The 27,840-nt window shown below is 51.5% G+C and overlaps 1 protein-coding gene across 8 annotated transcripts; it reads left to right on the top strand.

The window, feature by feature from the left end:
• The first annotated feature begins 375 nt into the window (after nt 1-375).
• PYROXD2 (pyridine nucleotide-disulphide oxidoreductase domain 2) lies at nt 376-27,840 on the top strand. Of its 8 annotated transcripts, none has more exons than XR_008424897.1 (16): nt 377-1,504; nt 5,824-5,843; nt 8,386-8,479; nt 8,564-8,637; nt 13,684-13,839; nt 16,230-16,383; nt 17,216-17,277; nt 17,374-17,471; nt 19,283-19,424; nt 19,829-19,963; nt 21,243-21,315; nt 21,578-21,734; nt 24,204-24,358; nt 25,072-25,178; nt 26,205-26,311; nt 26,667-26,776. XR_008424897.1 is itself a non-coding variant. In XM_053909817.1 (16 exons), exons 1-16 carry the CDS (start codon nt 642-644, stop codon nt 27,643-27,645), a joined length of 1,776 nt encoding a protein of 591 aa, XP_053765792.1. In that variant the 5' UTR covers nt 378-641; the 3' UTR covers nt 27,646-27,840. The 8 variants fall into 8 exon arrangements, 5 of the variants coding, with proteins under 5 accessions (XP_053765793.1, XP_053765792.1, XP_019314627.2 ...); XR_008424896.1 differs by having other exon boundaries at nt 26,451-26,668; XM_053909817.1 differs by lacking the exon at nt 26,205-26,311 and adding an exon at nt 27,558-27,840 and having other exon boundaries at nt 378-666; nt 26,552-26,787.

Raw genomic sequence — 27,840 nt, 5'->3', positions numbered from 1 at the left:
GTAACACTGGGGTGGACATCCTGCATCAGATTTCAGCAGAGATTCACACATGGTGTAAACCTGGAGTGTCAGGGTGTCTCAGTCACAAGTAGAAGGTTCCACAGAAAGCTCTCCCACTCAGATGCACCTTCTCCTCAAATTCTCCCAATTTTAAGATGCATTTCTTTTTTTTTTTTTTTAATTTTTTTAACCTTTATTTATTTTTGAGACAGAGAGAGACAGAGCATGAATGGGGGAGGGGCAGAGAGAGAGGGAGACACAGAATCGGAAGCAGGCTCCAGGCTCTGAGCCACCAGCCCAGAGCCCGACGCGGGGCTCGAACTCACGGACCGCGAGATCCTGACCTGAGCCGAAGTCGGACGCTTAACCGACTGAGCCACCCAGGCGCCCCTTAAGATGCATTTCTAATAGTGGGTTTCTAGAATACTGACAGATGTCATAGCAGTACAGACACTCAACTCCTACAGTGCTTTTTTCCTACCGTAGAGAGGTGGCCTGCTAGCCAATGGGCAGAGAACAAAGGAGCACCTGATACAAGCCAGGCCAGAGGGTAGCAAGGAAGGGTGTTAGCTGAAGATCTTTGCAGATGTGATCTTTAATCCTTGAGGATTTGGGGAAATGGGAAAGGTGCCAGAAGACAGATGACCAGGCCTTCAAAAGAAAAAGGTGAACCCCCATCCCTTACAAGCTTCTGAGGCGGCCTATTGAGCGCAGGGTGCTCAAGTGTCTGGGAGAGAACACGCAGCTCTCGGGGGGACCCCAGCGACAGATGTGGCCCTCATTGTACTGAGGCTCTGGTCACGGAGACCCTGTGGGGTTGCCTGGGCCTGCGGTGGGTGTCGAGCCCCTCACCATCCTGCAGGCGGAAGGCTGTGGCCCTAGAGCAGTCTCACAGCACGTCCTCTGGACTTGTTCCCCAGCAAATCCCAGACATTAAACCCCTTAATGAGAAGCAGGACAGTGCTGGGGAGGGGGCCCTGCCAGCACACTCTCTGCCTGCATGACCTCCCCGGTCCCTTCTCTGAGCCTCAGTGGCCCTGGTCCATAAAATGGGGGTTCTAGGGTTTCCGTGAGAGGCTGGGGACTGTGGTCGGCACAGCCCCCCCGCACATGGGAGCCCTAGAGTTAACCGCACAGTGCCTGCTCTACGTTTTGGAGGTGGCACGACTTCTGCCCGGTGAACGGGTGACCTCCCGAGACTCTGCCCTGTGTGGACTCTGCAGGCTGCATGTCCTCCAAGTAGTCCTGGCCCAGAGCCAAGTACGGCAGCTGGACTGCAGCTCCTCCTCTCTTCCTGTTCTCTCCCTGCCCCTCCCCCTGCCCAGGCAGCACAGAAAGCTGATTGTAAGCAAATTCCTGGCCTAGTACTGGGCAGAAATGGCTGCAAGTGGCCGAGGACTCAGCCGGGTCATAGGTGCCTCTTCTTGCCCTGCTTGGAGAGGAGCTCATTGGGAAGCCAGAGGACGCCTAAAGCCTGAGTACGATGCCGTGGTGATAGGAGCAGGTAACCAGGATGTGCTGGAGCTGAGGGGCAGGAAGGCGGCCCTGCTCAGAGCCCGGGGGGTGGGGGAATGGAGTTTGGGGGGTGCAGTCCCAAGCCCCACCCCTCCCTCTCCTCCGTCCACAGGATGACCAGGGTTTGGGCCAGAACAGAGTCGGGGGGCAGGGCGGGGGTGGAAAGCCCACTTAGTCTGCGAGCAGGCACCAAGGTTGTGGGGCTGGCTCTGCCATCAACTTGCTGTGTGGTCTGGGGCATATTCTTGCCCTCTCTGGGCTTTGGTGTTCCCTTCTAGAATGACCAGAGAAGAATAGGTGAGCGCAGGGGTTTCCATGTATCTCCTGCAAAATTAGCCCCTTGGCACCACATTCTTAGAAAGCGTATGGTACACAAGGATTGGAAAGAAAGAGCCTTGGGATAACAGACCCATGAAATCCAGTCATACCAAGTGCCCTGACTTCTGGTCGCCACCACTTCACCAGTAAGACCATGTATCCCCCAAGGAAACTGGAAGGTTCTATAAAGGGGGCTTAGGGAAAAATAGAAATGAGTCGCATGTCTGCAGAGGCTAACAGCCCCTGCTGTCTTTCTTGCACATCTGCTGCACTTCGCTGACCCCCAGGCTACAGAGTGATTCTGACACGTGACTGTGTGAGGGCGTGGGGCTGGGAGAAGGTTGCCTTTGCTCAGATCCTTCCATTCACACTCCCTAGGGGCCTCTTCTGGCATTCTCTCCCACTGGGCTTAGACAGACAATGGCAGGATTGAAAGAAGACGTTCGTTACACAGTTTTAAAGCTGCATCCTGTTCTGACATCTCTTCATTTTTGTATGTTCTAAGAGCAGTCATGGCCAGTTAATGTTTTTAACGGTCGCCTCTCCAGGGAAAAATGTGTGCAAATATATATACGTAAGTTTAGTATAAATATTGAAATGAAAGAAGCATAGCACACGATTTTACAAATAAGATCCGCAATACTCTAAATTCCAGGTGGCCAACTGGCTCTCCCCAAATTTCTGGGATTTTTGCTACACTTAGCAACCTTCTGGTTCCTACTGACAAATAAGGCTAGTGCCCAAGGGAATGTTTGACCTTTTGATTGACTTCAAAGAGTAGAAGCGAAGCAAAGCAACAAAGGTACATCTGAACTTCACTTGTTCCATGACGGGAGAGACTTCGCTCAAACAGATCATGTTTTTCCCGTTCTGGGAGAATACTTTCTTAATTCTTTGTGCTTTTTCACGATGGAACAGCCAGGGACACAGCACATGGTTGGGTTTCATCTGCATTGTTAGCGTTTTCTCCATTGCTTTCATAACTCTAACCATCAACAAAGCAATACATGGAGCCACGACATGTAATGTTCACTGACTTTCATGGTGCAAATACTCCCACCATGGCCTTCTTCAAGTTACCACGGTGACGCGGTTGCATGTGAATTTGGAAAAGAGTCACAGCAGCCCACTGTGACACTGTGACACAGCGCAGCCTGCTGACGGCTGCTCAGAGGTAAAAAACCACAAGAGCATAGGTAATTGTGACACATAGTAATATGATGTAGGGAAGTTGACAAGTTTTGCGTATGTATTACCTTTGTTTATAATTTATTTCACCATAAGTTTATATAATTTAAATTGTAGCAATGGCTGTGTTTGACAACTGTCACAAACCTCCTGGCTGGGGGAAGCCAGCTGTAGACCTAACTGGGTGCAGTAAATGGCACTGCGCCCCCCCCCCCCCCCCCAACTCCCTTTCTGCCCTTGGTGACGGCACACCCCTCCTGCCTTCTGGCAGGGACAGTTGACTCCAGGTCACCAGATGCCAGAGTGAATTGCCCACATGTGTGTGAGTCTCAGGTGTGAGTTTTTGCTTGACATTGTTTAATTGCTACGCATAAAGGGAAGCCCCATTTAAGGGCTTTTGGGGACCAAGTAAGGAACAGAGTGGCCATCTTCTGAGAGAAGGGTTATCTCTGCTCCCTGAGGTCACACCACTACCCGGGAGCCACCTTGAAGATGACCCTGATTAGTCACTTAACTAAATATGCCTAAGAGTGACCCAAGGAGCTTGTTAAAATGCAGTTCCTGGCCTTGCCCCTGGTGATTAGGATTCAGTGGAAGTCAGCACATCTGACCAGAATTTGGAGTGGGCCTGACGCGGGCGGCTGCAGGCCACATTTGAAAGTCCGAGTCCAGAACAGCTTCCCCCACGAGCCCCACGTGCCTGGCTATCTATGGATCCCTGGAGTCAGGCTGGAGGTTATCAGAGCCTGTAGCTTAAGACCCCCTCACAGGGGAAGGAGAGGTCACCAGAAGCCACAGGAGGGCCCAGGCAGGACTGGGGATGGACTAGTGGAGGAAAGAGGGTCCTGGGCTGATGGGATCTTGACCTTTGTCATTTGAGGTCTGTTTGTGTACCTATGGGCTAACGTGTGATGACTGAACTGGACCGAGTTGCCTGGAAGCTTTTATTCAGTTTCTGAGATTTATGATCAGCACTACTCAAGAGACAAATAGCTACCATTTATTGTGGGCCTGCCCAGGGTCAGGTGCTTTACATATATTATTGGTGTTTCTCCCTCCAACACTGCAAGAAGCCCAAAGCTCATGGCAGGTCAGAGTGACTCTCCGAGGGCCATGTTCTGTAAATAGCAGAAACCAGGTTGAGCCCAGGACAGTCTGCCTTTAATTTGATGTATATATTAGAGAGCAGGACTTTTCAAACTGCAGGTTGCAACCCATTCATGAATCCCATCCAGCATATTTTTTAAACCTTATTAAGAAACTTTTCAAAATATATAAAAACAGTATGTTAACTGGTCTTTCCAAATGAAATGTAATCAAATGGATCTTCACATGCTTATCACGTGGATGAGTTGATATTGTTCATGAAGCTTTTGTCTGTTAAATACATTTCTAGGTGGGTTATGTACCAAGTCACAGTGTAAAACGTACTTCCTCCTGTGGCTCATGGTCAAAGGGAGTTGAAAAGCTCTGTTTTAGAGGTTCCTTTAATGGAAGAGAAGTTGGCTCAATGACTTCTCAAATTCTGGGAGTCTCTGTGTGGAAAATGTAAAACAAAATCAGCTCAGCCATGAAGAAATCCATCATGTGGGTCATTGCTGCCTCCTATTTATGGATGTTTGTCAAATTAATGGCTGGACATTTTATTTGAGTGAACGCCGGGTTCAGGTTGGTGCTCAGAGAACATAGTCTTCTACTGACATCCCTGAAGACTCATAGTGACCTTCTGTCACCAAGGAGGAATGTGTGCCAAGTGTTCCAGACAAGGCCTGTCCCCACTACTTGAAAACAACCAGGGCCTGTTCTCTGCCCGACAAGGGATTCTTCATCAGCAGCTCTGCGTTATCCTGAAAGTGAGGGAAGAAGAGGCCCTCCCACCCCACCGGCTGTGCTTGGCTCTGATAGCCACATCAGAATGACCTGGGGGCTTATGAGAAATCCGTCCCAGGGCCCCGCCTTCGCCCTGCTGAGCTGACTCTGGGGAGGGGTTCTCAGGTGGTCCTGAAGCTTCTCGAAACAGGAGAAGCACTTGCTACCAGGGGGGCCTGGTGTGCAACATGGGATCCCAAGTCAAGTTTAGGGCTCCTAACCCAGGGGCAGCCCTCCTAAGATCTTTGGAAAGAAACTTAAACATGTAAAATAGCAAAGTTCACCCAATCGGCTGGCACTCCGTAAGCTATGTTCAGTTACTTCATTTTGAACTGTTCCCATCTTACCCCAGGAATGTTGGTGGTTGACAAAGACAAAGTCATGTGACTAAAGCCTTCTGGGGCACTACAGTGAACCACGCTTGGGGAGAACAAGCCATGTTGGACAGCAGCCATCCACATGCCCAGCACGCACCTGGACGGCCGGTGATTCCACACCAGGCAAGGAGGGCTTGTCTGCCTAGCAGCATACCAGCCACGCTCCCCTTCTGTCCCTGCCACGGAAACCATGACTCTCCCTCACCAGTCCCTTGCTCATCCCCAGGTGCTGGGAAGCCCAGCAATGCGAGGCTTTGTGAGATAGCTTTTGTCTGATGACTGTGGATTTCTCCTCACCCCTCACTCCAGCGTGGAGCCACTGGCCAGGCCAGGGTGACGGGACATTTTTCGAGCCAGGACAAGAACCAGGGTTTTCTGACTCCCCACAGACCAGGTGTTTTATGGCATCAAGCTGTTGCAACATCCAACTCTCTGCTACGTCCCCAGGATCTTCACGAGCATGGGGACAGGGATGGGTGACCACGTTCCTCAGGTATATGTCTGTCTGCTTGCTGACCACTGCTGCTCTCCTCCTCTTTCCCTTGTCTCATTGCAGGACACAATGGGCTGGTGGCTGTGAGTACCTCCCCCTCTGCCCCACTTCATGACCCCTGGACATGAGGTTGTCGCCGGAATGTGAGGAAGCAGGCAGGGTGTGGGCCACGGGAGACATGGGGAGGCCGGCTAGCCTCCTCTCCAGGGCACTGATCGGTGGCTGTCAAATGGATTTCTTTGGTAGTTAAGGAGAGTATCAGAGGCTCTCTTTCCTATCCTCTCCATAACATATGTGCATTTCCCCCATGACTTTGGGAGAGTCAGGGAGCTTTCAGAAACAAGATGATGAAGAGGTGGGAGCATATGTAACTGACATAGGCTGGGAGACATGTCAGAGCCTGGGGAGCTGAGGCCTGGTGGGTGGGGCCCTCTGACTACAGATGAGGGGGCGGTCCTTGTGTATATAGTCCCTGTGCTGCACAGCCGGGTCTCTGCCATGTGTCACCCTGAAGTACCCAGCAGCCACACAGCCCCAGGTATACCCTGGAGACAGCGAGGAAGCCAGGCTAGCAGAGGAGGCAGGGCCCTGCCCCAACACCACTGGCTTCTAGGTCCAAAGCTGAGCCAGGTCAGGGCTATCCTGAGGCTGTGCTTCTCAAACTCTGGTCCCTGTACCCTAGAAAGCTAAAGTGTGTGCTAGAGGTGTTCACAAGACAAGCACGGTACATCCTCCTGAAGCAGAGGCTGCTCTAGAATATCCATACAGGAGGACTTCGCAATGCTGGGGAGAGGGGGCCGTGAGACTTGCGTGAAATCTTCATCCTTTTCCCTGACATATTAGTTTTACTTGAACGTTTTATAGGGAGTACTATGTAACTCAACTGATCAGTAATTTAAAACATTGATTTTAATGTTAATATGAACACAGGCGCATCCCCCAGCTCTGCCACTTTCTATCTGTGAAGGTCAAGGCAAGTCATTTAGGCTATCTCAACCACCGTAAAAGAATAAAAATGCCCAGTCTCAGAGTTGCCATAAAGCCAGCAAGTGACGTGCCTTAAGGACCAGCCACACAAAGCCTCACAGATGGGGACTCTTTGTTATTGGAGGTTCCTAGCCCAAGGGAGGTTGGTGTCAGTGCCCTCTAGCCGAAGACCCACCCAGACGCAGCCCTGCCATTCAGGGAGTTGGGTGGTGACTGGCTTCGGGGTGGGGGTGGGGGCGGGAGGCAGCTCAGGAGGAGGGGGTTAAGAAGAGCCTATTCTAGGATATGAACTCTGGTTGGATGATCTGGGGGGCAAAAGAGGGGTTTGCTCTACACTGGATACTGTCAGAGCAGGAATGCCCCTGCGACTAGCATCTCGATAAATCTTATCTATGGGGAGAGGGACCAGTAGGAGGAGAGGATAACTGGTAAGGAAGCAGCAACCACTAATTTTGGCCAAGAGAGGGGGCGGTGTTGGGTATCTTGTGGGTGACCCAGAGCCCTTGTTTTATGTTTGTACTCAGACAAAATTGTGAGATGGGCTTGTTCTGTCCCATTTATCATGGTCTCAGTCTGAGGTTGTCATTCTGTGAGGCTGCTCAAGTGTGATGGGAGAGTATGGTTTACGGCCAAGGGCCAGGCGGCTTCCCAATGCCAGAGTGGCTTTTTTTCTTCCACACTGAGATGTGTCAGGAGTATAGATCCTGAGTCCAGACCATCTGGGTTCAATTCCCAGCACCTCTACTCTGTGAGCCTGAGGCAAGCTACCTCCTTTGGGCTCAGTTTCCTCATCTGTGAAATGGGGAGAATCATAGCGCCCGCCCCTAGGGTTGTGAGGTGGATTAAATGGGGTGATGCACTCACAGGGTCTGGCACAGAGTCATTGCCAAGTAAACTTTTAAAAACAAGCTTTCTGAGTTACACCGTTTCTGTCGTTATCTTGGCAGGGATGGTAGTGGGAGGACCAGCAGTGCAGGTCTGTAGACTCAGGTCCAGTTCAGTTTAACAGATACTTATTGATTTCCCACTAAGTGCTAGGAAAAATTAATAAAATCCCTGCAATATTTGTCCCCTCGCCCCCCAAATAAAGCTGTGCTGTAACTGTAGCTTCCTCTCTTGGGCACGTGCTGTGTGTCAGGGATCAGTGCGTGAAGCAGGCCAAGGGGGTGTTACCATCATCAGGCCCGTGTTTGCACTGGAGGAAACAGGCCAGATGGATTAGGTGCTGAGGCCGCTCCAGCAAAAAGAGGAAGTAGAGTTTGGCGGTCTAGCTTGGTGCTCACTGGGCAAGCTCACGCGCTGCCTCTGTGCTTCTGAGGAGGCATGAGGCTTGCCCTCACCTAGAGGAGATGGGCACCCTGAGCGGGCTTGGGCAGGGTGCAGTGTGACTTCCCAGAGCTACCCAGGCCATGCGGGAGGGAAGGTCACCTTCAGCTGGGACATGGAGGGGCAGGACCAGTCGTGTTGCATCTTGCAAGACATCTGGGAAAGTGCGAATTTACAGAGGAAGCAAGGGGAATGGCATCCCCAGAAGCGGGAACAGCATGAGCCTAGGGGTAGCACGCTGGCCCTGTAGCGAGGACCCTGAGCTGGCAGGTAGGCCCCAGTGATGAAGGGAAGACCCTGTGTACCCCCCAGGCGGCGTACCTGCAGAGACTGGGGGTGAACACGGCAGTCTTTGAGAGACGCCCAGTGATTGGAGGTGCAGCTGTCACTGAGGAGATCATCCCAGGTGAGCCCTGAGAGGTGGTGTGGGGGTGGCAGAGGGCGACCAGTGGTGACCACCGGTGACTGTCTTTATCGGATTCCATTTCAGGGTTTAAGTTCTCCCGAGCATCCTACCTCCTCAGCCTGCTGAGGCCACAGATTTACATCGACCTGGAGCTGAAGGTAGAACTGCCCCCCCCCGTGCCCCCCCCCCAGTTCTACCCATGGCCTGATGGTGGGGGAGGGCCGGTTCCAGCTTCCCCACCTGGGGTGAAGCCTCCCTATTTTGCACCCACGTGGTTCCCTGCACCTAGGGTCTCTCTTCTATCCAAGGGTTTGTCTACCCACATGCCCTCCTTGGTGCATTCCCGCAGATGGGTTTTGTCTAGCCTACCCAGTGCCTTAAAAATGGGAAATTTCACATAAAACTTGGACATCTTTTGAAGAACAAGCCTTGTGAACACCAGGCCCATGTTTCTGCATGCAACACTGGCTGGTGCCTTGCACGGGACTGGGGTTCCAGCTCTGCCCGGCCCCATCACCTCCTGGCATGTCACCTGGCCCTCGCTGGGTACCTGCCTGAACCCCTGGGCCTCTGACAAGAGCCCGATTTCTTCCCTCATTAATCTTTAGATCCTGTTACTATTCTCAGTCTCTTGAGCAGGAAGTTGGACCCCAGGGATTTTCAGCTCCTCTGGCTCCTGGGCTGCTTTGAGGGGTCCTGAGAACGCTGACTGGCCCCTAGATGACTCCTCTTAGTCAGCTTAACCTTGGGCCACAGGCTGACCCAGCTCTACTCCTGTCCTTGCAGATCACTGCCTTTTGTAAACTCGGTCCCCACATTTCTGGAGCCCACTTAGCTTCTCCCTGCTTGTGCCTGGGTCACCACTACTCAGGGAAAAGGATCCTGTGTATCATCCATACAAGAAGCTGTGAGCACTTTAGCATCAACTTTGCTCTAAATTGAAAGTTTGAAATTTATAATAAGATCTTCAACCACTGTTGCCTACTTAGAGAGAGAAATCACGGCCAACCAGGCAGGACCGGATGAAATCTAGCCAAGGCCTGGGAAAGGGTCTCTGGTCCGCAGTCCACACCAGATTAGTGCTGAAGGCAACCTGCAAATGCACGCATTATACATAGTGGCAGATGTGGCTGCGGATGGGGGCTGTGGGTAGACCCTTCTTTTGAAAAATGTAACTTCTGAAAACTCAGGATGACAGAATGGAAATTTCCACGAGTGTTCTCTTTATAGAAGTTACTCATTTGAAAATGTTTTCTGTCATAGGGTTCCTTTAACTAGAAACTCCCAAGCGAATTGAGTGTATGACTTGACCCCTAATCTTAGGCTGCATTAATAGGAGCGTGGTGCCCAAATCATGGGACAGAACAGTCCTGCTTCGTGATGCACAGAATTAATCCCGGACGGAGCCCGGGGCACCTTATTGACCAGGACACTGGCAACCTGGAAGGCGTCTACAACAGGGCAACTGAAGTCGTTCTAGGAATGTCCTCTTTCCAGACAACAATAAAGAACAGTTTAATTACCAGTGTCACAACCTGGGCTACAAGCTCTAATGCTCTATCAATTGGGCTGCACCTGTGAGACAAGAATTGTTTTAGTGTTCCCGTTTTATGACGAGGGAACCGAGGTGCTGGGAGGTTAAGTTCACACACTGGGAAATGACAGAATTTGCATCAGGTCTACCTGCCTCCTTCTCCCTGTTCTTGAGGTCCAATGTGCCGCCACAGGCATCCTGATAGCGATCCTGCACGTTACAGTTTGCAATGGACAAGGTCACAGGCAGGAGCTCTCCAGGTGGGGTCTGGGCAGAAGACAGGGCTGAGCTCACACACCCTGGGACCTAACAGTTTTGAATCCCTGCTTGATGGTTTTATCAGCTGCCTCCCAGCGCCCCGTCTTTCTCATCTGTAAGGTGGGGATGGTGATAGTACCTACATGGTGAGGCTATTGTGGTGGTTTTAATAGGTTCGCTCATCATTAGTGCAGTGCCTGGGGCATGGTTAGTGCTCAATAATTGTCAGCTAGCACTATAACTCCCATGTAGCAGCTGAGAAAACTGAGGCCGCAGAAAAGGCAGCCGACCCGGGGACCCGGGCCGGCCACTGCCTATCAGACCTGGCCACTACAGGCCTGTCCCCGGTTAGACTAAGCCCTCACCTAAAGTGTGAGGCTAGCCTTTCGTGCCACTGCGTCTCTTCCATCCTTGAGCCAGAGGATGGTTTACCCCACCCACTCGGGGCCTCAATGGGGCCTGCGTTCTGGATCTTAGTTTCCCCAGCTGTCAACAAGAACATCAGATTGGATCACCTCCCGGGTCTATCCACTATCCTGGTTTGCTTTGATAGCCACCCCACATTAAGCAGTGGAATCCAGGCTGGGAGGGCAGAGTTCTGCTCTGGGGGTCTTTTCTCCCGAATCAGCCAGGGGCTGCCTTATCCTGCTCTTCCTGGGCCAGCCTTGACCTCATTCAAGTGGCAACCCCTTGTCCTCCCTCCCCTCCCTCTCTGTTCTTCCGGGTCTCAACCAGATCAGTGTGCTCCCACTTTGCTCCCTGGAAACCTGATGCAAGGCTCTTAAACTTTCAGGTCTGTCAGAACAATGTGGGAAACTGATGGGACCCTGGGGGACCTTGATTTGAGGGCTGATTCTGCGGGACTATGCTGGGGCCCGGGAACCACACCCTTTAGATCTCCCTTACCTCTGGTCCCTCATATACACCTTGTCCCTTCCTAGCGATTTCCACCCGGGGTGCTATGCATGCTGAGAACACTTGTGGGGAAATCAGAAGAAGGGCTTTGTTTTTATAAGAGAACTGCACGATCTGAACCAATCTAATGGTGATTCAACATCCCTCTTCTGATTCTGACACCACATAATTAAAGCCATCAAGAATGGCAAAGGTTCAATTGATGAGAAAGTCCTGAGTCAGACCAAAAAAAAAAAAAATCATATTCAATTAGTTCTACTTGAAATAACTCTTGGGTCCCTTATCTGGGGTGGGTTATTGATTCATTCATTCAGTAAACGTTTCTGAGCCCCTTCCCTGTGTCCCACACTGGGAGAAGCCCTTGGGGACACTGTGGTGAATGGGGGCAGCAAGGCTTCTGCCTTAGGAAGGGAACTTCAAGTAGAGGTAGGTGTTGCCTAAAGAAAGGGAAACAAGACAATATGGTAGTGAAGGACCAGAAGTCCAGCCTGGACTGGCAACCAGGAAAACTTCCCTGAGGAGGTGACATTTGAACTGACATGTGGATGCTAAGAAGTCACCAGCCTTGTGGTCACCTGAGCAGAGAATGTTCCAGTCAGAGGGAAGTAGAGGTGGACAGGCCCAAGGCAGAAGAAAGTAGACCGTGATGGCAGAGGGGCAGCTGAGGGTGTGGGAGAGGGGGTCCGGATCAGTTGACATAGGACCTTGTAGGCTATGAAGGAGGGACTGCATTTTATTCTGAGTGCCATGGGCAGAAGAAGTGGAGGGATGGAGTTTATGACTTCATGAAAGGTCAGTCCGCCTGCTGGGTGGTGTGGAATGTGGTAGAAGCGGCTGTGGTCTCAAGGAGATGGGTGAGGCGGTGGCTGCGGTAGCTCACAAGATGGTGGCTTGCGCTGAGGGGCAGTGGAGATGGAGAGAAGTAGACAACTTCTGGAGACTCAGCCAGTGAGACTTGGTGACTGTTGGGATGAGGGGAAAGGAAAAGGAGAAACTAAGGATGCTTCCTGGGTGAGAAAGACTAACCTGAGAGAAACCAACCTGAAATTTTCTCCAGCTTGGATCAAACACATTTCCCCATGTTGGTGTTAGAAAGGACTCTGGAGGTCTTCCAACCCAAACCCCTACCAAACCTTTGGACTCCCCTCCACAGAATGCTCTCCCCATGGCGATCCCACCATCTGGAATATCTCTGGCTTAGGGAAATGTCAGCTGTAATTGTTGGAGAGGGCTTTTTTGGTTTCCTTGTGTTTTCCAGAACTTCTACTCAGATCTTGTTTCTGTCTCTGGACATGTACCTGGTCTGCAACATGGCATTCAATTTATTCAGTCAACAGAATACGTATTGATTGCACTATATCTAGGTGCTAAGGATATAGCACTGAGAAAAGAAACTATGCCCTTGAGCTCATAGAGCTGACATTACACTTGGGGGAGACTGAGTAACTAAGTATGCAGTTAGCCAGGGGGCAGTAAGTGCTTCAAAGACAAATAAAGCAAGACGAGGGGGCAGAAAGTGCTGGGCTGGTAAGGGACGCCTTGCTGCTCAGGTGACATGTGAACAGAGCAGTCAGAGAGGAGAGGGAGCTGGCCAAGGATCTGGGAAGAAGTCTCTAGGTGCCGAATTCATCAGGTTAAACACATTAAATACGTACAGCTTTTGGTATGTCACTCATACCTCAATAAAGTGGTTTCAGAAAAAAAGAAGTCTTTAGTTGGAATAGTAAGTCTTATTTGTGGGGCCAGCTCAGGCCCCTTGTGTTTTATCTGTACCTCCATTGAAGAAGTAGATGTGCTCTTGGAAAGTTCTGTTTGCCAGTCAAATATTTGTTAAGTCAAATCATATTTTAAATGCATCAAGGGAACTTCCATTTAAAGTGACCCTGGAGTAAATGAGTCTGCAAAGTAAATAAAATTTTTTGATGTGAATAATTTATCTACCTCGTAAGTATGGATTTTCACATAACCATTGCTTTATTGTGTCTTTCTAAATTTTAATTATTTATTTCTGAAGTGGGGGCAGTTATAGACTAGTGCTGAGAGTCAGAGCTTTGGAGTCACAGAGATGTGGTTTTGAAACCCAGATCCACCTCCCAAGGTGACCTTGGACAAGTTATGTCACTGCCCTGTGCCTCTGTTGTTGTATTCGTAAAGTGAGGACAATGTACTTAGAGTTGTTGTGAGGTGATCATTGTAAACCTTAGTACAGTCCTTGGCACAGGGTAGCTTGGTGTGGTGTGGTATAGTGTGGTGTGGGATTGTGTGATGTAGTGTGGCATGGTGTGGTATGACATGTTGTGGTATGGCGTGGCCTGCCAAAGAGTGCCTGGGCAAGCACGCTTTTTATGTACTTACATTAGAAAATGTAAGAACCAGTGCCACGTGCCTCGGGGAACTGTTTGCAGAGACCTAAATTGTTGCGAACCCAATCAGAGAAGGGTCAAGGGCAGAGGCCACAGATCCCTTAAAATGTTGCTTTGCTATGTGTGTTCTGCAGAAACACGGGCTGAGGCTTCATCTTCGGAACCCCTACTCCTTCACCCCAATGCTGGAAGAGGGCACAGGGAACAAGGTCCCCAGGTCCCTTCTTCTGGGCACAGACATGGCGGAAAACCAGAAGCAGATTGCCCAGTTCTCGCGGAGAGATGCGCAGGTAGGGAAAGGGACTGGCAACGGGTCTCCTCCTCCCTTGCCAGCCTGGAGGTGGCTCCCGAAAGGAATTGGGCCTGTTCGGAGTCATCCTAGAGCATGTCGTCCAAAGGCCACGAGGGCTGGGACAGGCCACCCCACCTGCCCTAGGAGGGCTCCGGTCTGTGGTAGCCTCTGATCCGAGCACTTCAGAGAGAAGGGAATGGAAGACAGTGATTAAGGCCGGTGGACACTGGAGACCCTCAAACTATGAGGCCACTGTTCAGGTGGTCTCTGCTGGCTGAATTTCAAAAGGGAATCCACCGGTATGTACTTCTACTACGGTGCTTTCCATCTTTCCTGCTTACAACTAGAACTCCAGGTGGTTATCAATATTAAAGTCCATGAAAGCCAAAAAAGAGGAATGAAGGGAGGATCAGAGACAATTATGGATAGAATGAATTGGATCAGGAATTTAGGACAAGAGATTTATAATATTCATTCGATCTGGCATTAATCCCCAGGCAGCCCAAGGCAAGAAATTGTCCAGGATGGCATGCCGGTCTGCTGGAAGGAGGGACATAGGTCTGATGGAGAATGCATAGCTTTCCCTTGGGATTGCATTATAAGGAATTTGTTGGGTACCTTCATGTATATGAGTCATTGAATAATCTTTTTTTTTAATGTTTATTTATTGTTGAGAGAGAGAGGAGGGGAGGGGCAGAGAGAGAGAGGAAGAGACAGAATCCAAAGCAGGCTCCAGGCTCTGAGCTGTGAACACAGATCCCAATGCAGGGCTCGAACTCACAAACGGTGAGATCATGACCTGAGCTGAGGTCAGATGCTTAACTGACTAAGCCACCCAGGTGCCCCTTGAGTCATTGAATAATCTTATGGGCCTGGTGTGACTGGTGTTGCAGATATAGATTCTTTAAATGGACATATTTTTGTACCAAGCCTAGACACAAGCTGAGGCATAGTATTAACTCATGTCTCAGTGAGGACAGTAAGGAGAACCTAGGTTAATACAATCCATGTGTGTTGCTTTTTGTACTCTATTGTTGAGTAAAACCAAGAGAACTGCAGACACACAGAATCTCTCTTCAGCCAGTGGTTTCTAAGCCTGGCCGATGAGCAGAATCACCTGGGGAGCTTGCTCTTTCAAAGTGCTTCTCTTTTGTGCAGTGGGCTGGGGACGCCTGCCTCCACCCTCTCCTCTAAACCCTGACCATCTCAGATGCACCAGAGAGGATTCAGGACAAGGCCACGTCCCCAGGCCTATAGGACAGTGGCTGAGGCCTTGCGTGCTAGTGACCACAGGAACAGGAGGCAGAGGCCACATCCTGGGGTGGAAAGTAAGGAAACCGAATCCCGGTTTTATCTTTTCATGTTGTCACATTAAAGGCCTACTGTAGAGAAGGCTGCTAAGGTCATTTTTATCAAGACTTCTCAAATGTACTTCCACACAGAACTTTTCCTTCTGTAACCTTATTAAAATTCCATGGATATAGGGGCGCCTGGGTGGCACAGTCGGTTAAGCGTCCGACTTCAGCCAGGTCACCATCTCGCGGTCCGTGAGTTCGAGCCCCGCGTCAGGCTCTGGGCTGATGGCTCGGAGCCTGGAGCCTGTTTCCGATTCTGTGTCTCCCTCTCTCTCTGCCCCTCCCCCGTTCATGCTCTGTCTCTCTCTGTCCCAAAAATAAATAAAAAACGTTGAAAAAAAAAATTCCATGGATATATTCATGAGTATAGATGAACCAAAAAATTAAAAGGTGAGGGCTGAGGATTGAGACAGGGCCCTGGTGGCAGAGGCCTCCATCCCAGCTCCTGTCACCCACACAGTGAAGGAAGGGTGGGTGTCCTAACCACTCTGTTGAAATGGATTCTGAAAAAAAAGAGAAAGAGAGAAATGGACTCGGCTCGGGGGGGCTTGTGGGGCGATGGGGAGTAGGCTTCTGTTTCTGGATAGGACAAGAAGATGGAGGGGATTTGCAGGCCAGGAAACAATAGTCATCATGCTGGAATACAGGGGAAGGGATCTTTCTTTTACCAGTAATACACGGGAAGACAGGACTGAGAAGAGAAACTTTAAAGTGGTTTCACGGTTTATCACAGAAACCACATCCTAGGATACTTGCCAGTTTTCTGTGGCTGATAACTGGTCTTGGCCAGCATAACTCCTTGTCCCTGCCACCACCCTACTGGCTCATGTACTGCTCAGGATTTCTCCGACCTCCCCTAGCGCTGACATCAGCTCACACAGACCCAGAACTGGGAGTAATTTGCCTGAGGAGTCACGGAGGCCTGGCTAGGAGCAGCAGGCCACATGGGGGCGGCATGGAGGGCAGAGCAGTGGGGCAATGTCCTTGTGGGATTCTAAGCAATGGGGCCTTGACTCAGGGCTCTCTGTTCCAGGCCTTCCCCAAATATGAGGCATTCATGAATCGGTTGGCATTAGCCATAGACCCTCTGCTGGATGCAGCGCCGGTGGACGCGGAGGCCTTCCAGAGGGGTTCCCTGCTGCAAAGGCTCAAGTCGCTCTCCACCCTCAAACCCCTGCTGCAGGCAGGTAGGTCCAAAGTGCAGGCATCTGGGTATGATGAGTGACCTTTGGGGACTCGAGCCCATTTTCCCGATGATTGGACCAAAGCCTGAACCTTCTTCAGCCTGCCACCTGCCACCAATTAATAGGGGCTGTCCGAGTACTCTGGGGAGAAGGTTTTTGCCCAGCCCGCCCTAGAAACAGAGCCTGAGAAAAGGCTTATATGCAAATAGTTCACTTTGAAGGGTGACCCCAAGGAAAGGAGGAGTGAAACTGGAAAGATTTCCAGCGGGAGACGCTGCAGAGTTGGATGGACAAAGTGTGTGGATTCGGGGAGGAGTGAAGGACCGATCAGAGCCAATAGAATCTATCACAAATGCCAGAAGTAGACACTGCCTCTCGGATGACCAGTCCAAGAAGCTTCACGCGACGAAATGTATTAAGCAAGTGCTGTGTGCCAGACACTAAGCTAGGCACTGGGGCTACAACAGCTAAAGATCACGATCCGTGTCCTCAGAGCCCTTCTGCCCCGTGAGCCTCCGGCGTAGTGTGAATCAGCCTGAGAGCAATGGCCTGGCCAAGCTGGCTGCCTCCCAGGGTATGGGCCTTACAGAGTTCGAAGTAAGGGAATAAGGTACAAGTTAACATTTTCCCAAAAATAATTCTAACAGCTAAAATGTATTAAGTGCCTATGAACTTGCAAATGCTTTACATATGTCACTCAGTCCTCACAGTAGCTCCTGGGATATGAAATATTACTCCCATTTTACAGATAAAGAGGTAGGAGCAGAGATATCACGGATTGGACTGACTCTTTCTTGCCTATCTCAGCCTATGCGTTATGGGTCTTCTCTTTTAGGTCGTGTGCTGGGAGCCCAGCTGCCCCAGTATTACCAGGTCCTCACAGCTCCAATTACAAAGGTGAGGGGCTTCCCAGCCTCAGGCTAGACCCCACATTGAGGGGGACTGTCCTCCCCAGGTCCCTATGCCCTTCTCCCTGACATTTTGCTGTCCTAGGTGCTGGATCAGTGGTTTGAGTCCGAGCCTCTAAAAGCCACTCTGGCAACGGATGCTGTGATTGGAGCCATGACAAGTCCCCACACTCCGGGGAGTGGGTGAGTGTGGGGCGTGGTGGTGAGGGGTGCAGCGAGAGCAGAGTGAATCCCCCACAAGTGCTAACAGCTGCTGTTACCGCTCACCGAGCTCTCTGAGTGAGCCGGGCACGAAGCCAAGCTCCCATCTAACCCTCAGAGCAACATCTGAGAGCCGTGGCTCAGAGAAGGGGCAGGTCTTGCCTGAAGTCACACAGCTAGTGGTTGCAGAACTGATTTCCAGCCCACGTTGTCTGACCCTCCAAAATCCTCCTTCTTAGCCACTACTCCTTACTGTTTCAGTGAGAAAAACCTCTCTCCCACTGGTATATCTCAACATGAACAACTTCCCACTCTCCTCCTCCTCCCCCACTTCCTCCTTCTTTTGTCTCTCTCTCCCTTTCACTCCTTCTCTGTCTCTCTTTTTATCTCTTCTCCTCCCACAAAGTCCCATTAGCCCTCCCCCCCACACACAAAGTTCCTTTCCGTGGGTTCCAAGACACACACACACACACACACACACACACACACACACACACACCTTGGTGAGGGTGGAACACTATAGGTGGGGGCTGTGTTGACAGCCTGATCCAAGAGGGGGCAGGCAGACACAGTGAAGTCTGTACCTATGGGATGAGTTAACGGCCACTTGTAGGAGCAGGAACGGAGGGTATGTGGGGTGTGTGTGTGTGCGTTTGTATGTGTGCGTGTGCGTGTGTGTGTACGTGTCTTGGGATAGAGGATACTGCCAAGTGTTGGGCCATTTCTGGTGTATCACAAGATGCAGCTAGAAGCTGCATCAACGTGGCTTTTCTCTGAAAAGATGAGAACCACCCTTGGAAGTGGTTTTTCAACACACATTAAGCCAGCTCTGAATTCCCCAGGGCCATGGAAGAAGGGGGTTGGCAGCGGTTGCCATACTTTGGCCAACTCTGTGATCCACCAGCCAATTTGGATGTTCCAGCTGGTGCCTTCTGTCCTTTTCTCTGTAGGTCTCCAGGAGGCCTAGCTACTGCCCAGTTTATGAAGTGTGCCTTTAAGTAATTTGTTTCTTCATTAATTCTTTCAGTCAATATTGATGGAGCACTTCCCTGTGCCAGGACCTGGGGCCAGGTAGTGAATGGAGCTGAAATCCTAATAGGAGAGGTAGACACAGAGCAGATGATGATACCGGAGTTCTGTGAGGGTTAGGATGGGGGTAAAGCAGGGAAACAATGCTGTCCAGGGTCAGAGAAGGTCTCCAGGAGGAAGGCATGTTTAATCTGAGACTCTCAGGACAGGAGGAATTAGGTAAACAAACACGAGGGAGGAAGGGGCCTTGAAGCTGCCAGAACAGCATGTGCAGACACTGGGGGCTGAGCACAGATGATGCGGGGGTTTGCTTTGGCAGGAGTGCGGACCGCAACAGGGAGCATGGTGAGGGAGGAGGCTGGAGCCCCGGAGGTCATTTTCAGAGACTGGCAATGACCCTGAGAGCAACACCAAGCCAGTGAAGGCATCAAAGGAGAGAAGTGACAGGACTCAGCTAGGTTTTGAGATTGGGCTCCAAGCCTGCAGGAAAGAAAGGGTGGGAGAAAGTGGTCCAACTAGAAGAACATCAGTGCAGCAGTTTAGGGATGAGAGGAGAGGCCTGGATCAGGGAAAAGGCCTCAGGGAGCAAGAACTGGAAAGTTCTTTGGGAGGCAGGGTTGATGGCACCTGATGGCATGGAGGCAGTGCCCATTCAAAGGTTGTTGGGAAAGGCAGTACAGGGGGAGGGAGAGGCTAATGGCACCAGAAAGAAAGGTCTATTTGCACCTAAGCTCTGGGATTAAATCCCAGTGGTCTGTCCTCAGGTATGTGCTGCTACATCACGTGATGGGGGGCCTGGAGGGGATGCAAGGGGCCTGGGGCTATGTCCAGGGTGGCATGGGTGCCCTCTCTGATGCCATCACCAGCTCAGCCACTGCACATGGAGCAAGTGTCTTCACTGAAAAGGTGAATGTCCCCCTACCCCTTACCCTGATTATTTGCAAGGATCTCAGTATAGAACCAAATGTCAAATTCAGAAGGTCCTCCTTTAACTGAGGCACAACGTGGGGCTTGGAATCAAGGGGCTGAATTTATGTAGCCTGTTAATGGCTGGGCAGCTGTCAACCAGGCCCCCGTTCTTCGGACCACCCCCTTTGAATTCTCTGGCCCCTAACCCCGTTTGGGCTGAGCCTTTCCATTAGAGTGAGTGGGCTAAGTCTTCACCACTTTGCTGCAGAGCCCAGCAGGGTGGCTTCAGGCTGCGGAAGCTGGCAGTGCCCCAGAGCAGCACAGACAATGGAAATCCTCCAAGATCCAACTGTATTTTTCTTCCTGGGGGGTTTCTGGGGCCTCACTCTGGTGGGCTCTAGGCAGTGGCCAAAGTGCAGGTGAGCAGCGAAGGGCGCGTCCAAGGAGTGGTGCTGCAAGACGGCTCGGAGGTGAGGAGTAAGGTGGTGCTGTCCAACGCATCTCCACAGGTCACCTTCCTGAAGCTGACACCACAGGTAAGGCCTGAGGGTGGAGGCAAGCTGTCCACCAACATGGGGGGTGTTGGTCAAGGGAGCCAGGACTGCATGAGGATGGGAGATGTAAGTGCCAGGTATCTGCACTGGGGGAAGCCATCTCTTCCTTACCCAACAGGCAGGTAGCAAACAGGGAAGAAGCCTCACGGGTGGGAAGGAAGGTCCGAAGGAATGAGATGACCTAGGCCATGCAGCTGGCGATTGGCAGAGCCGGAGCTAGAACCCGGGTCTGACTTTTAATCCAGAGTTACCCTACTACCCTGATTCCCCCTCTAGCCAATGCTAATTCCAGCATCTGTGTCAATTATCTATGGCCATATGGATGCTCAGCTTGTGGGCATATATTAAGAATACTGATTTAGCACACAGAACTAGAGAATTCAGTTGAACTTGGCTGAGTTCAGCCGATCTGGGCTTGCTCATGCACCTTCCATCAGCTGTGGGTCAACTAGTGGGTCCTGTTCATCTTGGCTGGCTTCGCTCATGTGCCCAGGTTGGCTGGCTGGGGCTAATCCAGGACAATTTCTGCTGGAATGACCAGGTTGACTAGCTCTGCTCCATGTGTCCTTCATCCTCCAATGTAAGTCCAGGCATGTTCTCAGGGCCTGGCAGAGGACAAAAGTGAGCAAACTCATTCATGCAGGTGCTTTTCAGGCTTCTGTTTGCATCCTACTTCCTTACATGAACTTGTCACAAGCGCAGAATCACAGTAGGAGGATGTTACAGAGGTGTGTGTATCTAGGGAGGGGTGAGGATTGGGGGAAATTTTTGCAATTGATCACACCTTCCCTGTCACCAGAAGATATGATAATATGTATATGAGTATGGAGGTCCCAACCATTCTTGGGACTACCTGGGGGGGGGGGGGGGACAAGATACCACTTTTTCTGAGTAATTCCACTAAGAAAATTCAACAAACATCTGTTCAAAAGCATCTTGTCAAGACAATTCTGAAATAACCAAGATTTACAAGAGCTTGGAGACCAGAGGAGAAAAGGGGCCTGTAGCCCACTGGCCATATCCAAAGCAGGAGCTGGTGTGGGCCATATACATTGCTCTGGCAGAGCTCAAAGGAAGAAGTGGTTAGTGTTAAGCTGGAGGGGATCCAGGCTGACTTCACAGAGGAGGTGCTTTGGCTGAGCTCTGAAGGATGGAGAGGATTTCTGGCAGTAGAGGTTGAGGGACCATCCTTAGCAAAGGAAGAAGGCAGCCCCTTGGGGCCTCAGCCATCCCCAGGCATTTTCATGGAACCTTCTTCCAGGAATGGCTTCCTGAGGAGTTTGTGGACAGGATCTCCCGACTAGACACCCAGTCACCTGTTACCAAGATCAATGGTAAGAGGCACACCAGACTGCAGAGCTGTCTCTTCTGACATTACCTGAGTGAGAAATTTCCAAGTCTGGAAAGAACTGGCCTACATCATCACCTCTATTCTCTGCCCTCCAGCCTGCCCCCTAGTTTGAAGGTGAAACACTCTTTCATACTTTTTCTTTCCAGTCCATCACTTGGGTGAGCAGGGTGAAGGGTAGAAAAGGAGGATCCTGGGGTCTGAGGACATGGGCCTTTGGGCCCTCATCCTCCTCTTTGGTCCATCAGTGGCTGTCGACAGGCTGCCTGACTTCCTGGCGGCCCCCAATGCTCCCGGGGGCCAGCCACTGCCCCATCACCAGTGCTCCATCCACCTGAACTGTGAAGACACCCTCCTTCTCCACCGGGCCTTTGAAGATGCCATGGATGGCCTGCCTTCCCACAGGTGGGTGGCCGCTGGGCTTTGGTGTCCCCTGTTACAATCTTACACGCATGGGCCAGGTGAGGGGTGGGTGAGGGGTCTGTCTAGACATGGCAAGGATTGCCTCTTCCTCCTGGTGTTAAACATTCACAGTGTCTCAGAATCTGCCTAAACCCATACTTAAGTCCAAGGATAGGAAGTACATCTAGACAAGAAGCCTATGGACCAGGGCAGGTAAGGAGTAAAGAGTAGGACATGGTTCAGCCAAGTGTCACGTATTAGCAGGAGAGCAAAGGACTGCAGAGGAAACAGCACTGGCCTTGGAGAAGAATTGCAGAAAATGCTTTCTGGGAGAGAAGGGGTTTCTCTGATTTGGCAGCCCCATCAATGGGCACACACTCACCCGATTCCCCTGCTCCATATTCTCTTGTCTCTGATAAGATGCTTTCATAGAAAACTTCTAAAAAGCATTTCCTACCTCCCATCCCAGCTGTCTCTCCATCCTTCTGGGAACAGGCAGGGACCTTACAAGAGCAAGTATCTCTCCATACTGTCAACTTCCACCAAAGCCTGTTGAAAACCTTTTCTGGGCGGGACTCTATTGAGTACAGGTTGGGGGAATTGGAGGTCAGGCAGGGGCATGAAACGGACACAGAGCTTATCGTAAGGCAGGCACATAAATATTTATGGCATGAGGTAAAGAGGACAAGTGCCCTGAGAGAAGGGTAAAAGGCAATGCCCATTTATTCATTCATAAATATTTTGGAGCCTCTACTCTGTAACAGGCTTAGTCCAGGAACCTGGGCACAGAGCAGCAAGCAGAGTCAACATGGCCTCTGCCCTCAGGTCACTGACCTTCTGTTGTGGAAGACAAGACAATCAACAAACATGCACTGATAATATGGAGAAAAATAGGTCAGAAGAAGGGAGGATTTGCTAGCCTTTATAAGAAGGTCAGGAAAGAAAGGCGTCTCTGATAGCGTGGCACCAGAGACCCAAAAAATTGAGAATAAAAATCTTATCAATATCTGAGGGAAAACACCCAGGTAGAGGGCAAGTCAGGTGCAAAGGCCCTGGGGCAGGAATGGAGTGGTGTGTTGCAGGCACAGGGATGTGACCAGAGAGGCCAGAGGAAGAGAACCTGGGAGTGAAGGGAAGAGTGGGGGGGTGGTCCCAGAGCTACGGCTGCTGTATCCTGCTGGGCCCTGGAAGCTACTCCTGGCTTTTACTCCAGGAAAGTTTGTGCAGAGCCTGACTTACATTTTGGAAAGACCCCTCTGGCCACTGTTTGGAGAAAAAAAGGCATCTGTTGCAATTGGTTACTATTGCAGAATCCAAGAGACAGAGGACTGTGGCCCAGACCAGGGTAGGGATGGTGGAAGTGACAAGAAGTAGCCAGATGGCTACTGGGTGTAGCCAGTACCTGGGTGGCTCAGTCAGTTAAGTGTCCAGCTTCGGCTCAGGTCATGATCTCATGGTTCGTGGGTTTGAGCCCCGCGTCGGGCTCTGTGCTGACAGCTCAGAGCCTGGAGCCTGGTTCGGATTCTGTGTCTCCCTCTTTCTCTGCCCCTCCCCCACTCATGCTCTGTCTCTCTCTCAAAAATTAATAAAACATTAAAAAAATTTTTAAAAACAACAACAGCAAAAGAAGTAGCCAGATACTGGGTATTTGAAGGTGAAGCTGGCAGCATCTGCTGTTGGACAAAAGTCAGGTGTGAGCAAGAAAGAGGAGCCGCTAAACGATGGTGTTTGTCTTTACGAAGAAGGGGGATCTGGTGTGTCTGGCTGGGGAGGAGCAGGCTTTAGGCATTCGGGTTTGGACAGGTTACTCTGGAGCTGCCTACTGGACATCCAGTTTCAGAAGACACGTTGTAAATGAGGGATGCAGGGAAAAGGCCATTTCACGTGGCCTGAAGGTGGTCAGATGTGGAGATTAGAGGGAAAACGTGCCCCAAGGAGATGGGGCATTGTTAGCAGGGGAGGGGGTGGGAAACTGCTCAGGGTTCTGTCTGCTGGCCACAGCCCCGGAAGCTCTGATTTCCCCAGCCTGCTCAGGGAAAGGTGACCGGGGATGAAGTCCGGCTACCTGAGCACCTGCTGCCCTAGGCCTGGCCCCTTCCCTCCTTTGTTTGTGCTGCCCGCTGGGCCCCGGAGACCTGAGAGGCCTGGCAGAGCCCAGGCTGTAGTGGAGGAAGGTGGGGACAGGCACCCATTGGGGAAGGAGGCTAAAGGGGACCAGAGGCCCTGGGGCGGGGGGTGGGGAGGCTGGTGAGGGACTGGGAGATCCTCTGGAGCATTCTGGACTGTCCTGGGGGACACGGAGCCCGTGCAGGCAAGCAACCACCACAGCCTCGAAGAGACAGCGACCTTGGCACCAGGTTACCCCGGGCCTTCCTTCGTTATGTCCCTGGCACCTCAGAGAAGCTCCCAGCCCTTCCTTCAGGGCAACTGCTGTTCTTTGCCCCTGACCCTCTCTCCTCCCCCATGTGGCAGGCCTATGATTGAGCTCTGCATCCCTTCCTCGCTGGACCCTACCCTGGCTCCCCCCGGCTGCCATGTTGTCTCGCTCTTCACACAGTACACTCCCTACACGCTGGCTGGAGGCAAGGTGTGGGATGAGCAGGAGAGAAACGCTTATGCAGACAAAGGTAAAGAGGGCCAGACCGTCCTGTCTCCAGAGTGACCGGTGGCCGTGCAGCCCCAATGGACCCCTCTCCTCCTATCTGCTCATTCAGGATTAACAATGCCAGGTCCTGCCCCCAAAGGGAGAGAAGAACCCAAGGGAACCCAAGTCAACACAAGGAGTGCCTGCTAGGGTCCGGCACTGGGCTAAGAAAGCCTGAAAGACACGATTCCTGTCCTTAACGTTACTCACAGTCCAGTCGGGATTTGGGGGGATGAATAGAGAAACCAGTCTTACAATACAACTTACTCTGTGAGTCGAAGAAGGAAGGTATGTGCCAGAGAGATAAGGAAGAGACATTTGAGCTGGGTTTTAAAGGAAGAATGGGAGTTGGCCAGGCAGCAATGGGCATTCCAAGTGAAGAAACAGCTTGAGCAGAGCAAGGAGGTGAAGAAAGCTTTGCATATACACGGGAGACAAGTAACTTTGTGTTTAGGGCTGGGATGAGCAGGTGGGAAAGTGGGGTGGACCCAGAGGCCTTTGTAATGAATTATTTACTTGCCCATGGACTGTTTGTGTATTTTTTGCTTATTGAGATATAATTTGCATATGATAAAAATAGACCCATTTTAAGTGTGTAGTTTAATGAATTTTCATACATTTGCCAAGTTGTACAATCGTGGTGTCTCCTCTTCTTCCTGCTCACACCATCTCGTTTCTCTGCTGTTCTGCAATCAGTGTTTGACTGCATCGAGGCCTACGCCCCTGGCTTCAAGGGCTCCGTGGTGGGCAGGGACATCCTCACACCGCCTGATCTGGAGAGAATTTTTGGGCTTCCTGGAGGGGTGAGTATAAGGCATCCCTCATCACATTCTTCTCCCTGCACCCCCACTCCCTGGCCTGCCCACTTGGTTTTATCTTGTCTCTCCACACCCAGCCCGTATTGAGAAGGGAGGACAGTGCAGAGACCACGGTGGAGAGGGGACAGAGAAGTGGTCAGACCTAGGGAGTGGGGAGGAGTAAGATCAGACAGGAGAGGCAGTGCCTGCTGAGAAAGTCACCAGGATGTCCCGTCTGGACATCCATGGCCACCTCTCCCATCTGGCTTTCTTCAGAGGGAGCTCCTCTCTTAAGGTAGCAGGTCCTTGGACTTTCCTCTCTGATTTATCAAAGCCTTGTTGAGACTGGAGGCAAAGGGACCAGTTAGGAGGCCAGGTCCATACTGCAGCCACCAGCTTCACGTGGCTCTTGGTGGTTTCAGTGGGTGAGGCCAAACTGAGGCGGGCTGTACACATAAAACACCCACCAGCCTGCAAAGGCTTAGGACAAAAAAAATGGAACACATCTCATTAATAATATTTGTATTGGTCACATGTTGAAGTGATAATGTTTTGGCTCTGTTAGGTCAAATAAAATATATTATTGACATTCATTTCACCATTTTCTTTTTAAACTTTAATGTGGCTCCTAGAAAATAAAAATTGCATATGTGGCTCATGTTATGTTTTTATTGGACAGTGCTGGTCCAGATCTAGAGTGCAGGAGGCCAGACGGTGGGAAGGGAACAGAGTGGATGGTTATGGGAGGCATAGGGCAGGCTGAACTGAGAAGTCTCAGTGTAATGTGGTCAGGGTGGAGGTGACGTGAAGGGTCCATCTGGAGGCCCAGGCGGGGAAGGTGATGTCGCCCACCGAGGTGGGGAAGGTGGAAGAGAGCAGACTTGGGGGGTAGGGGAGGAGGAGCCCAGCTTGGGACATGCTGACGTGGTTAGCTGGAGGGACGTCAAGCAGGTGTGATCTTCTTGTCCAGACCCGCCCTGCAAGTTTGACCTTCCCCTTCCCCTTGCTCCTCCTGCCCCCACACCTTCCCAGCTGCTCAGACCCCAGCCAGGGGAGCAGGACCAAGCCTGAGTACCCTGTCCCTGTCTGCCATCCACTGTGACTCTGCTGGGGCTTGGACCCCTGGGACCCAGGCTCAGGTGGGTGTCTTGGCCAAGGAAACATGAGCCGGCTGCCAAAATAGGTCAAATCCTCCATTTTTCAAACAGACTGAGGAGGATTTGTAGTCCTCGGCAAACACTTAACATCTCCCTCTTCTTTCCCTCTCACACTCTGAAGGTGCTCCTCACCTTTCTTTCCTCCTGAAAAATGCCTCTGGAAAACTCCATTCCCAGCCCAAGGACATGCAACTGTCCTCTCTCTCCCCTCCCCTTTCCAAGAAAACATGCTGGAAGGAAAAGAACCTTCCTTGGAGAAGGGGAGGGGAAGAAACCTGCAAAGGCACGAAAGACCATAACACTCCTATGTCAACGACTGTGGCCCTGCCTCCCGCAGAACATATTCCACTGTGCCATGACCCTGGACCAGCTCTACTTCGCCCGCCCCGTGCCCCTGTACTCCAGCTACCGCTGTCCTCTCCGGGGCCTGTATCTCTGTGGCAGCGGTGCCCACCCTGGTGAGTGACGTGGGCCCTCTTCCCTGTGCGGGCTGTGGGGGCTGGCTGGACGGCAGAAGCTTGCTGACGGGGGAGAAGGGGGGCAGGGAGAGATGGAGGGGAGCAAGGAACTCCCATGAGAACAGGCCATCCCCATATTGGGGATTCTCAGTGCACAGGAAACAGGTGGGAGGAGGGGACTCTGCCAGCTGGCCACACCCTCGGGGTAGCTCCTACCTCCTCCAAACGAAGTTTAAAAATTTGCCCCAGAGGCGGCGCTCCAAATGCCAACTTTGGTTGTGAAAGACCCGTGTCCCTGAATTCCCCCTCCAGATGTCAGACCAGTGAGAATTGGTAACATTACGTTTCTTAATCTAAAAATTCTTGCCTGCGTCCATTCCAAGCCTCGCTGACCTTGCCAGGGCTGCCATCCCCTGTGGACATGCCCCAGAGAGGTCTGAGCTTCCACCCCTTGCCCCTTGAACCTTTAGTCTGACGCTTTAGTTTCACACCCAGAGGGTCTCCATCCAGTGCGTTGGCTTTCCAGACTGAGGGGGCAGGTGCTTGGACTGTGCACTGGGCCCCCTGCCCAGAGCTCTGAGCAGGAAGCCTGGAGGCGAGCCCAGAATCTGTCTTAATAGTCGTCCCAGTTCTGATGCTCACGTCCCCAGCACCGCCCTGCAGGTGCCCATGCTCTGCTTCCTTGCTGGCTTCCCCACGAGCTCTGGCCCCGCCTGCTCCCTGGGGACGGTCGTGAGCACCGCTTAGGTTCACGGGAGACTCCCTCCCAGGAGGAGGCGTCATGGGAGCCGCGGGACGCAATGCAGCCCATGTCGTCTTCAGAGACCTCAAGAGCATGTGACCCTGAACCGACTCTGACCCAGAACAAAGAATCCACCCTTGAGATTTTAAGTCCCCATTGGGTCAGTTTCCCAGGATGCGGCAGACAAGCCCTCATGCTCAAGGCACTATTTTAGGAGAAACGTACAGGTTACATTTGATACTTGTTAACCTGGTACCCATGTCTTCATGAGTGAACCAGTTTTGTGTTATTAAAAACAATGTTTTAGATAA

This window comes from Panthera pardus, unplaced genomic scaffold (genome assembly GCF_024362965.1).
Source record: "Panthera pardus isolate Hobbes unplaced genomic scaffold, ASM2436296v1 HiC_scaffold_22, whole genome shotgun sequence".
In the NCBI taxonomy this organism is placed as follows: domain Eukaryota; kingdom Metazoa; phylum Chordata; class Mammalia; order Carnivora; family Felidae; genus Panthera; species Panthera pardus.
Note: the sequence above shows the minus strand (reverse complement) of the source record. Positions and strands in the feature narration are given on the sequence as shown.

Coding starts and splice junctions, on each gene's coding strand:
- PYROXD2 (XM_019459082.2), top strand. CDS start 1,378: ATGGCTGCAAGTGGCCGAGGACTCAGCCGGGTCATAGGTGCCTCTTCT. Junction 8,480..8,563: donor CACTGAGGAGATCATCCCAG/GTGAGCCCTGAG, acceptor ATTCCATTTCAG/GGTTTAAGTTCTCCCGAGCA. Junction 25,179..26,551: donor TTTTTGGGCTTCCTGGAGGG/GTGAGTATAAGG, acceptor CCCCTTTCCAAG/AAAACATGCTGGAAGGAAAA.